This window comes from Genypterus blacodes, unplaced genomic scaffold (assembly GCF_046128005.1).
Source record: "Genypterus blacodes isolate CSIRO-AG114 ecotype Tasmania unplaced genomic scaffold, CSIRO-AGI_Gbla_v1 ptg000217l_1, whole genome shotgun sequence".
Lineage (NCBI taxonomy): Eukaryota > Metazoa > Chordata > Actinopteri > Ophidiiformes > Ophidiidae > Genypterus > Genypterus blacodes.
The window spans coordinates 15,001-27,500 of record NW_027467016.1 but is presented as its reverse complement, the minus strand read 5'-3'; the positions used below and the strand labels follow the sequence as shown (position 1 = coordinate 27,500).

The 12,500-nt window shown below is 47.0% G+C and overlaps 1 protein-coding gene across 1 annotated transcript in view; it reads left to right on the top strand.

The window, feature by feature from the left end:
• The window catches only part of epha8 (eph receptor A8), a 30,384-nt gene extending 21,911 nt beyond the window's left edge, over positions 1–8,473 (top strand). Inside the window, exons 14-18 of the mRNA XM_076170408.1 lie at positions 709–936; positions 1,573–1,722; positions 2,169–2,359; positions 4,819–4,977; positions 5,340–8,473. Coding sequence (XP_076026523.1) covers positions 709–936; positions 1,573–1,722; positions 2,169–2,359; positions 4,819–4,977; positions 5,340–5,454 — 843 coding nt within the window. The 3' untranslated portion in view covers positions 5,455–8,473. The remainder of the gene's footprint in view (positions 1–708; positions 937–1,572; positions 1,723–2,168; positions 2,360–4,818; positions 4,978–5,339) is intronic.
• The last annotated feature ends 4,027 nt before the right edge of the window (positions 8,474–12,500 follow it).

The window sequence follows — 12,500 nt, the reverse complement described above, 5'->3', positions numbered from 1 at the left end:
TTATTCATTTAGAAGTTTGATGCTACCTTCGGGTCTTTACGCTCCTCCTCCTCCTCCTCCTCCTCATCCTCCTCCTCCTACTTTGGGGGAAGGACGTAACGTAACAGCGTACACAATCAGTTTACACAAACCCTCAGTGTCACAGAGTGTCAGGAGGGAAGCTGCAGTCTGGAGGAGGAAGAGGTTCTTATTGATTAAGGAGAAGCAGAATCTTTAAATGTACGCTGTGTTTCTGTCTTTGACCTTCTGACTGATTACTTTCTAATCACACTGAGGACCTCATTGTCTCCCACACTGTCTGCTGAGTGTCCATGAGTGCTCCTCTTCTCTCACATGTCCTTCTTCTTCTTCTTCTTCTATCTCACACTTGCTCTTCTTCTCATCTTTGCTGCCTGTGAATCTTCACAGATGTTTGACCTGTTGTCCTCAGGGCAGGACATGTTTGCCCTGTTGTCCTCAGGGCAGGACATGTTTGACCTGTTGTCCTCAGGGCAGGACATGTTTGCCCTGTTGTCCTCAGGGCAGGACATGTTTGCCCTGTTGTCCTCAGGGCAGGACATGTTTGCCCTGTTGTCCTCAGGGCAGGACATGTTTGACCTGTTGTCCTCAGGGCAGGACATGTTTGCCCTGTTGTCCTCAGGGCAGGACATGTTTGCCCTGTGCTCCTCCCTGACTTTTCCTCCCTTCTTCTCCTTCTCCCCCCTGCAGAGACACGACGGTCAGTTCACGGTGATCCAGCTGGTGGGTTTGCTGCGTGGCATCGCGGCGGGGATGACCTACCTGTCTGACCTGGGCTACATCCACAGAGACCTGGCCGCACGCAACATCCTGGTCAACAGCAACCTGGTGTGTAAGGTGTCCGACTTCGGCCTGTCCCGAGTGCTGGAGGACGACCCCGAGGCTGCGTACACCACCAGTGTGAGTTTCCACATCGAGGCAAGCAAACATACTGTGCACACACCGTCTGCACACACACACACACACACACACACACACACACAGGATGGACTGGCCGCACACAGAGAGAAGATGAGAAGACGAGTCGCCTCCTGAGGTTTAAGCACCAACATATTTACTATTTCTGATCAAACGTTCATTTAACAAGTTAGTCCATCAAAGTAAAGAGAAGCTCTAATGTGCAAAGGCAAAACAAACAGCCTGAACGTGAGAGGAAGAAAGATCGCCTGTGTGAGCGCCGAGCCAACATGGAGACAGGAAGCTGACAAACATCAAACGATCAAACTTTAAAAAGCAAACGCAGCTTTGAAGGTTCAGACATGATTAACAAAGTGTTACAGCAAACACAGCTGGAGAGAGAGGGGGGGAGAGGGAGAGAGGGAGAGGGGGAGGGAGAGAGGGAGAGAGGGAGAGAGGGAGAGAGGGAGAGAGAGAGAGGGGGAGAGAGGGAGGGAGAGAGAGAGGAGAGAGAGAGAGAGAGAGAGAGACACTAAAGAGGTCGTAAAGCCTCTGATATCTTTTCCTGAAGTATCAAAGTTTATAGATAAATATTTCATGACTCAACATGTTTGACCTTTGACTGAGCCATGATGTCACCTCTGATCGACCCTAAAGGGCGGGAAGATCCCCATCCGCTGGACCGCCCCCGAGGCCATCGCCTACAGGAAGTTCTCCTCGTCCAGCGACGTATGGAGCTACGGCGTGGTCATGTGGGAGGTGATGTCATACGGAGAGAGACCATACTGGAACCTCACCAACAGAGACGTGAGTCACCTTCATCATCACCATCATCATCACCTCTGTGTCTCCTCTGTCCTCTGTCCTCTCTCCCCTCTCCTCTCTCCTCTCTCTTCTGCCCTCTGTCCTCTCCTCTTTCTAGTTGTATCTGTTGTCATCACATGCGACAGGAAATATCCAGGGTTTGATCAGCCAATAGCAGCCGTTTGGAGGCGGAGCACACAGGCTAAACGTCGCTGATGTAGATATTGTGTGAGCGATGTGTCTGTTTGATGAGTCCAGACAAAGACACGTTGTCTATTTCCTTTCTTGTCTTTCTCTGCTGCATCACATCCTGCGTGCATTTGTTTTACTCTATTGGATAAATTCTGATGCTTATATTATTTCCTTTATATCCTCTTTTAAACTGTGATCTGTCATACTAATGTCTCTGTACGTGTGTGTGTCCGTGTCCCTGTGCTGTGTGTGTGCAGGTGATCAAGTCAGTGGAGGAGGGCTACAGGCTGCCGGCGCCCATGGGCTGCCCCGCCGCGCTGCACACGCTCATGCTGGACTGCTGGCAGAAGGATCGCAACGAGAGGCCGCGCTTCTGCCAGATAGTCACCGTCCTGGATAAGCTAATCCGCAACCCGGAGAATCTGAAGTCCATGGAGGCGCTCTGCAGGTGGGCGGGGCAGGGAATAGATGCGTTTGTGTAGGAAAGCAACACGGGCGCTTTGTGTCACGCGCTGATTTAATTTGGCCAAACTGTTTGCCAGGGGCGTTCTCCACGCTGGTGGGGAGCGACTTCCTCTGAATTAGGACACTAACTATCCCCCGTTCCTATGCCCTCCATTTGCCAAGTCAAATCTATTTTATTGGTAAATCCCAATATCACTTCCTGTCTCTAAGGACTTTACTGACCCACAACACCAGGAACATTCCAGACCGCCCAGAGGTCTCTGGGAAGACCAGGAGAAATCCTTCATGTATCAGGGAATCTCAGGAGTGGCAATTCCAAGAGAGATTCCCTCTGTAGGACTGGCTGAGTGAGCAACAGGGGGTTCCAGTGGGATTAGAGAGAGGAACAAACAAGACATGAAGAGGAGGAAACACAAACAGTCATGCATCAGGAAATAACATGAGAGAGACAGGCAGAGGGAGAGAGAGAGACAGGCAGAGAGAGAGAGAGAGAGAGGGAGAGAGGCAGAGAGAGGGAGAGAGGCAGAGAGAGAGAGAGAGAGAGGGAGAGAGAGAGAGAGAGAGAGAGAGAGAGAGAGAGAGAGAGAGAGAGAGAGTTGTGTCTTAAGGCGGGATTGAAACATTTCTCGGTACGCTGCCTCTTTAACGAGTGCAGGAAGTGTGTTGCAGAGAAAAGGAGTGTGTTACGAAAATGATCTATTTCCTTGGTTTTGGCCTTTGGGAGGACAAGCAGGTCTGCTGAGATTCTCAAGGGTCGCACAGGAACGTGAGTGGCAACAAGGTCAGAACAATACACCGGAGCCAGGCCCTGTAGTGTCTTATAGGTGAGAAGTTAGAGCTTAAAGTCGGCCCTCGACCTGAGAGTCTGGACCTAAAGGCCCTGGACCTGAGAGTCTGGACCTCAAGGCCCTGGACCTGAGAGACTGGACCTCAAGGCCCTGGACCTGAGAGTCTGGACCTCAAGGCCCTGGACCTGAGAGTCCGGACCTCAAGGCCCTGGACCTGAGAGACTGGCTGCAGGTTTTTTCAGGGCAGAGGAGCTGAAGCCAGAAAAGAGGACATTACAATAATCCAGTCTGGAGGCGACAAAAGCATGAAGTAGAGTTTCATCATCTGTTTATATACTGCGATACGTTAGCGTTAGAGTTAGCAACCCTTGTCACATTGTTAATCTGGATGCTGAATGTTAGGTCCTCCTCAGATGTACGGCCCAGATTCTTTGCCGTATAATGATCCTTTATGTTTCAGACGGGTCAATAAGAGAGTTCATGAAAACAGGAGCGCCTGCATTGAGAGCAGCAAATCCAATCTCATCCCGCTGGTATCAAACAGGAGCCGGTGGGATAAAGTTCCGGCCCAAGTTTCCGTCTTGGTGCTCTGGCAGATGGAGCGAGCGGTCGTGTTCATTCTTTAATAAGCCGCTCCGTGCTGCCGGGCCTTAAGTAAAAGCCTCGCCGCCATATTGACATCGATCCACAGTGAATGAGCGAGCGGGCTTGAGAGGACACCCGGACCGAGCCTGGACCTGCTCAGATCTGTGTGTGTGTGTGTATGTGTGCGTGTGTGTGTGTGTGTGTATTAATCTATCCAAAGCAGCCATCCTGCAACAACAGCTGCCATCTCTTCTCTGTCATTCTAACTGTTATTGATTTTCTGCCTGAGCTAAGAACATTTAAAAGCCTCCCCCCCCCTCTCTCCCCCTCTCTCTCTCTCTCTCTCTCTCTCTCTTTCCTCATTCTCTCACTTCTTGACTCCTCTCTCTCTCTCTCTCTCTCTCTCTCTCTTCTCTGTCTTTTCCCCGCTCTGCCTCCTGACACATCGACTTCATTCCCCTCTGCCAGGCTCAAAGCCTTCAGGCGACTCTTATTAGTCACAATACTGCAATAATTTAAAGGAAACTTTAAACTTTGAACAAAAGATAAAAATCGATAGCCTGTATGAAATCCTCATCATATTAAACCACATTCACTCATAAACCTTCAATCTCCTCCACAGCTCATTCATAAAGGCACCGTGGCTTTGTTATCTGGAGCAGCTAATCACAGTGTAGTGATCCAGTTTGATCCAGTTTGGTGCAGTTTGGTTCAGGTACTGTTTACCATCCGTTTGGTGTCTGGACTTCAGGCCCAGCTGTAACATCAATACATTCATGCTCTGCTGCTTCCACATAGCTCAGGGAACTGAAATGCATGAAAACATTATGAAACCACTTCAACAACTTTCAAAAACTTTCAGAAGAACTTCCAATAGACAAATCATAGGAGGCCACTTTCTAATTCAAGTCTGGAGAGACCAAAAGGTTTCCAGAGTTCCCTTCCTGTTTCCTTCCTGTTTCCTGTTGCTTCTCCAGACCAGGAGACAACCTGAATCATTTCTGTGCGTTACACTGCGTCAGACTGCAGCTAATGTGTGTGTCGCCTGGTTGGTCTCCTTTCTCTGCAGCTTAAGCAGTCCTCCGCTGATGGACAGAGCCATTCCAAGCTTCAGCAGCTGTAACTCAGTGTCTGATTGGCTGGACACCATCAAGATGGGTCGCTACAAGGACCACTTTGCAGCGGGGGGCTACCACACTCTGGGACACGTCGTCGGCATGAATCAAGGGTGAGTATTGATCGTGGCGGAGAGTGATGTCGCCTCAGCGCCGCTTATCAGCTCTGAGCGCGGCCGAGCTCCGGGTCACGTTTGTAGTTTATAGACGAGGAGGTGAAAGGGAAATCAAACAGAATCTTAGACTAAAGAGGAAGAGCTGGACCTGTTCTTTAGGTCTGTTGTGGTCTGAGCATATGGGGTGTCGCTCAAACACCAGGGTTCCTCAGATCAGCGCTGTGAATCCATCAGTTATCTGATCTCTCTCTCTGCCTTCCTCTCTCTTTCTGCTTGATCAGTGAGCACAGAAAAACTAGCTGCAATGTAAATATGTCTCTTTGTGTGTGTGTGTGTGTGTGTGTGTGTGTGGGCTGCAGGGACATCCAGCGGCTGGGCGTGACACTGATGGGCCACCAGAAGAAGATCATGACTAGCGTGCAGGTGATAAGGGCGCAGGTGTTAAACAAGAGCGTGCCGTCGGTGCACGTATAACCGCCGAGCCCAGGCTTCTGTCAGTGAGATCTAGGACCCCCAGGCTGCTGCGGTGCAGGGGAACTCCACGGGAATCAAGGCCATCGGACAGACAGACGGATGGGAGAAGACCACCTGTGGGAACTTTGACACCTTTTTCATCCAGAGATTCATTTCTAGTGATTCCACTCTTTCTTTTCTTCCAATCCAGCAACAATCCCTCAGTTCAGACGTCTTGTTTTTACACGGACAGACTGCCTTATCAACCACAGATTATTTAAATTTATTGATAATTTATCAAACATAAATGTATCTTATATAAGTGATATGATTTTCCTGAATTGGGCAGCAGTGAGCGGCGAGCGGCGAGAGTCCGTGCAGCGTCTGTGTCGGTCAAAGCCTGAGGACGACGCTCCACGCGACAGGTTCCAGTGGAGACGGGTGAGACGGGTGAGACGGCGTCACCTGAGCTGAGTCTGTCTGCGCGGTGCAGACGACCTGAACGACCTCGTTGACCCCAGGCCACAGATACCAACAGCAGACGTTTGACCCCGGCTGCCCCGCCAGCGGGCGGAGCGGCCACAGCGCCCCCTGTCCTCCTTTAAGCTGAAAGCGCACAAATACTCAGATACTGTACCAGGACGACGTGTATGATTCAGTTACAGAGCACTTTACTCTGCAGGCTTACAGAGCGTTACAGAGCGTTACAGAGTGTCTAAGTGTCATTCTTCTCCTCGTAGCCGTGAGCTTCACACTTTGGAGGTAATTCATGACAGAATCACGTTAGCTGCTCGGCCCGACACCAGAGGGCGGCGGGGGCTCGGCGGTTTGTAGTTGCGGGAAGAAATAGACGCCATTGCATCACAGTTACACAATTTTGTACAAATCAACTGTCGGTGTTTTTGGTTGTACTTTTCTAAACAGGGTTAGCTGCTATGAAGCTAGTAGCCCGGATAACATGGCATCAAACTGACAGCACGTCGGGAATGTGTGAGCTGGTGACGTCATGTTAGAGTGAAGCAGATGTGTGTGTGTGTGTGTGTGTGTGTGTGTGTGTATGTGTGTGTGTGTGTGTGTGTGTGTGTGTGTGTGTGTGTGTGTGTGTGTGTGTGTGTGTGTGTGTGCGTGTGTGTGTGTGTGTTTGTGTGTGTTTGTGTGTGTGTGTGGACTCTTCACCTCCTCTGGTCTGTAGCTCATGTGTTTAGTGGTGGAAGTGAATCAAACTTGACTTTATACATTTCAGGGTCGTGGTCAGAGTCTTTCTCCATAACGGTGCATTTGTTAGCTAAGCTTTTGCTATTGGGGTAAATGCGAGGGTTGCTAGTGCTACCGAGCTAGCCCACAGCAGAGAGGTAGCATGTTGTGAGACAGAGGAGCGTTTACCTCCTTTAGCACCACGCAGGCTAAAGGCTAAAGCGTGTGACATGACATACACAGTCTGCAGGCTATGCTTAGCTATGCTAAGCTGAGTCACAGCACTGCAGAGCTGCTGACAGCTTTGTCGCCTTCTAGTCCTGCAAAAAATCTCAACATTCCAGCTTCTCACGCTGGCAGGAGTTAATATCCATGTAGTTTATCATCATGCTAACAAGGTTTAAGTTGTGCTGTGTGAATATAGGGAGACGACTTGGTGATGCCTCATCCAGGGCAGATATGTGAGCGTGTTTAATGAATTACCCCCAATGTGCTGATGAGGAAACATACAGCTGAAGCTGAGCAGAGGAGAGATCATTGATCACTGATCACTAAATGATTGATGTGTTTGGTTTTGCTAACGTTCTTCATCAAAGCGGCTCTGAGTCTCTGTGATGAAGGAAACTGAAGAGAGATGTTAAATATATTTGTGATACGTAGATCGAACGCCTTCATATAAAATATGATTCTATAGAACTTTACCACTTCATGGATTTTGATAAATCTCTATTTAAATGTTTTAACAAAGCATCGGCTCGTTTTGAATCTATGTCAGGAAATCTGTGCCTCTTCTTTTAAGTTCTCTTATTCGTTTTTTTTTTATTTAACTTAAATGTGTTTTATGGAAAACATTTGTAAGATGCAACATATTGGAAATGTGTTTGAAATGTATTATGTCCAAAAAGAACCAAATTTAGTGAATCACCCTGGCTTCTACTCCAGATGAGCTGGAGTCTAAACTACTAAAGCACAAATACAGTCAGAGAGACAACACGGACACAGGGACACATCCAGACTGAGTGAAAACATCCAGACTGGCTTGTTTGCAGACGGTCACAGTCATGGTAGAGAGCAGAAGCTTTATTTAGAAACTCTGGAATTGCACAAAATGTAGCTTAGCTGCTGCTGAAGAACAAACTTTCCAGAGTCTTTGTGTTTATTTTGGAGAAAGCAAATCAGTAAAGTGAAGCCAGAAATCAGTAAAACAAATCCACTCAGCCAAAGTAACAGATCTCATTACGCAATTTTGGGGTTTAGCTAGCTACAAGTAGTAAAGCTACTAACTGAACTACTTTTCTCAGTAGCTTGCGAGGAGCGTCAGTGTCAAACACTGTTAGAACTTTATTCAAAGCACACACACTCACACACACCGTCACCGCTGCAGCCCTTAACATATCCCAGCATGCACCACTCTTCCTGGTCACCTCGCTTGGCCTTGGGAAATGTAGTCTGAGCAAACCTTCATCTGCAACGACTGAGGTTCTCAACGATTCCATCAATCCCATGTTCTGTGACTAAACTCTTTATTTTGTTTGGTTGTTTCTCTCTCATCTTCAGACTCAGATCTTATGTCGACTCTTGGTTTGTAAATAAAACTCCAGCTTTATGAATCAGACTGAATCTGAATGCATTACAATTTAACTTTAAACATTTCTCTGCTTATTTGCTTTCAGAGTAAAACTGCACAAATATTCAATATTGAAGTAGCTTCAATGTAGCTATTAAGAAAGTAGCTTGGCTGCAACTTAACTACTTTAAACATGAGTAACATGGGTATGGAAAGTAGCTTCCCCAACACTACATGTGAAGTGTGACCTCATCACACACACACTGACTGTTTACGCTGAATTGTGTGTGTAGTGTGATGGATCCATGCATGTTTACCAACGAGGCCCCTGATGCTCCACAGACGCTTTCTTTCCTTAATGAGTTTTTAATGGAAGTGAACCATTAAGTGATTGTTTACATTCTTATGCTACAGTTTTAGCATTATTAATCTTTTTAGCCTTCAAACTAATTGGAAAGCGATTACTGCTCATCAAATATACATAGAGGTATAGTGTGTGTGTGTGTGTGTGTGTGTGTGTGTGTGTGTGTGTGTGTGTGTGTCTGTGTGTGTGTGTGTGTGTGTGTGTGTGGGGGGGGGGGGGGTCTGAAAGCTCTTCAATTCTCTTGACATCTATGAAGCAAAGGTACAAAATGTTTCATTTACTGGGATTTACTTTGGGATTAATGTCAGAACTCAAATGTCTCCATGTGCTGGAATCTGTAAACATGAGGAGTGTGTGGAGTGTGTGTGAAGAGTGTGAAGAGTATAGAGTGTGTGTGAGGAGTGTGAGCTAAGCGTTAGAGTGTAACATACAGTGTTATTCTGTGATTGTACTCCGTCTTGCCTCAGCGCTGAGGTGCACAGATGAAGAACATTTCAGTAGAACCTTCATCTGTAAACATCTGAAGGTGCCGCTGATCCTCCTGTTCCATCAACACGTCTGTTCAGATGCTTGATGTCAGTTTTTTACTAGAAAATAACCTCATGATGTGTTATTGTGGCATCTCACTCCTGGTTTAAATGTTTGGAAACACTGGATTTGAATAAACCAATATTTTTAAAAGTTATGTTTTGAGATAAATTGATATTTAAAGAATGCAGAGTCCAGGAAAACTACAATCCCATGTTTTCACACTGTATTATTTATTTATACTCCTTTTCTTTAGCATAACTCCACTCAGAGACGATCTACTGCACATGATGAATCATTCTTGTTGCTAATAATAAATCATAAATGTGCAAACTGTCCATAAATACACAATAAAGGAAGATTTGTTTATGTGACTGCAGCAGTTATTTCCTGCCTATTTATGAAGCTGTTTGTTCTCAAGGCTCAGCGCTCCGATGTTCACACAAGTAGGCTGAGGAGGAACAATGTGCGTGTGAACAACAATGTGTGTGTGTGAACAACAATGTGTGTGTGAACAACAATGTGTGTGTGAACAACAATGTGTGTGTGAACAACAGTGTGTGTGTGAACAACAATGTGTGTGTAAACAACAATGTGTGAACGAATCAATGTTCTTTAAATAAACTGTGAAGCTCAAGATGCAACCAGCGAAGCAGCAGGGAGGCGCAGAGTAAAGCTGCGTCTCTGTGACTGCATGTGTGCTGCTGCACGCTTTAAAGACCTGAGCACAGATTAGCAGCAGAGTGCACCAGTGTCTGTGAATGAACATTTAGACGATGTTTGAGGTTGATTCTCCGTGTTTTGATGTTTCTCAACATCCTTGTCTAGTGAATCTAAGTATTAAACGTGTTCAATAAAAATGCTGTAATTTTACAGTTTTGGCCGCAACCTGTAACAATACAAACATTGGAGACATGGCAGTGATTGACAGCCTCAATCATGAGGGACATGCTGGAGGGTCTGACATGTAAACTTATAAATGTAAACGTCTCGGATGTATGTCCACGTTGTTACAGTGACTTCAGCTTCTGCCTCCTGAGTGTGTGTGTGTGTGTGTGTGTGTGGATTCATGGTGTTTCTCTGAGTTGTGGTTCTCAGCCTGATCACCATCTGATCCCTGTCCTCCTGCCACTCTAACTTCGTCTTGACCACATCGGTGAAATGGGAAACTATTTTGTTGACATTTGTAGACATTTTACGGAACAATCCTTGTTTCCATCGCTATAGCAACACATATTTAGATTTGCAGATCATTTCTCTGCCAAAGTGATCCAAACCCATTTCTCTCTCTCTTGTCTTTCGTCAGAGTTTTGCCTCCAGTGGATCTGTGTTTGTCTCTGCTCAGGTTTGTTTCCTCCAGCCTGCCTGGTTTTGTTCAGCACATTAGTTCCACGACACACAGACGTGTTAATCTGATAACCAGGCAGGAATTACACTGCATGATGAATTATTCAGCCGGTAAACGGTGCTGCTGGCGACCTGTGCGACGGGCCGACTGAAGCCGTACGGGGGGAAAGATATGATTACAGCCCTTTGATGGCCTGATAATGGGCTTTGTTTTGTCTTTGAAACCTGCAGACAAAGGAGCAGTGAGTGTTGTGCTCACACATGATTGATGATTGTTTGAGCGCCTGAAGTTTCATGACCCACTTTCCTTGCAGGAAGTGGCATCAAATGAAGCCGTTTACAGACCTAACATCACTGACTTTACCTCTGCTGGGCTGTGAGACCTTCAGATAGAACTACAAACCATTCAGGGCTCAAACCTCCACTAAGCTGGAGCTGCTGAGGATCCATTCAGCCTGTCTGTCCTTCTCTGAATCAGCTCCATCTCAGCTTCATGATGCTGCTAGTTGATGTTTGTAGCTCTGCCAGACACTCGGCTCTGCCTGGAGACACAGAGCTCCTATCTGAAGAGGACTGAGGGACCACCAGATCCAGACCCTACTGATCCAGATCCTACTGATCCAGATCCTACTGATCCAGGTCCTACTGATCCAGGTCCTACTGATCCAGGTCCTACTGATCCAGATCCTGCTGATCCAATGGTAGAAAGTTTTGGTTTGAAGGCTCCTTACTTCCATTTAGTGGTCACTTAGAGTTATCCACTAAATAAGGTTCAGGACACACACACAGACACACACACACAAACTGAGTCAAAAACGAGGTCACAAACAACAACACTTCATTCATATCAGCTCTCACACAGATAATGATAGGTCCGTAGTATTCACGAGCCTCTTGAGTGTGTGTACAGGTTGTGTGTCAGTGTGTTGAGCTTCCTCCTCTTCCCTCAGCTCGTCTCTTCATCACACCACAGGCTGTTTCTGCACAATAACAAGAGCGTCATTAAAATATATGGAAATGCTGCACGAAAACAAGGAGCTACCTCTCCCCTTCTGCCCGCTGTATGCACCCATCTGTGTGTGTGTGTGTGTGTCTGTGTGTGTGTGTGCGCCTGAATGTGCGTGTCTTTTTTTTTCCATCTGTGACCGCTGCATGCACTCGGATTCTGAGCTCAGAGGGAATTTCTTGCTTTGATGTTCTGTGATGCAGGCAACTACTGATACCCCTATTAGTTTGCATGGAGCTGATGCAAGCTCTGCCTGCTCCGGCTCAGAAGAGGAAGTTCACACCGGCGGTTAGAGGAGGCTGCAAGACAGAAATAAGCCGAGCTGAAGTGCAGCCCCAGGATGTGTGCACAAAGAGACAAAAGCACACACTTACCAAGATAAGACGCTGGAATTAAAATGGTGATGGGGAGTGTGATTAAACTACCTGCTGCTCCGCCGAGGGGACGGAGAGGAAGAGGACGAGTGTGGTCTGAGGTGAAGGATGGCAGGGAGGAGGCATGACAGAATCTGGAGAGTAGAGTGGATGGATGTGATGAGGAGGAGGAGGAGGAAAAGGGAGAGAGGGAGAGAGAGAGAAAGAGAGAGAGAGAGAGGGAGAGAGAGGGAGGAAGAGGGAGAGGAGAAGGGAGGGCATCACATCTTCCTATAGCAATAAGTATGGAGAAACAGAAACAGGGTTGGGTCCAAACATTCTATATGCTTCCTTACTTGCTGCACATCTAATCAATCAATACTGGATGAACCCTTAACACCCCTAGGGGGCAGCAGTCACAGTGATGCCCTGTTAAAGCTTGTGGAGCTCTCAAGTGCTTGGATTGGCCAGAAACACACGGCAAACCCTCAGATCAAGACCTGCATGGAGGTGCTGCTGAGACAGGGTGATGGACAGGTGAGACGGGATGATGGACAGGTGTGATGGGATGATGACAGAAAAAGCTTGGCTCTCTGGTGAGCCTGGCCGTCTGACCATCAATTGAATTGAATTGAATTACATCATAACTTTAACGGTTAAAGAAGTTCTTAATAACAGCTAACTGATGAAACTCTTCACTGATGGACT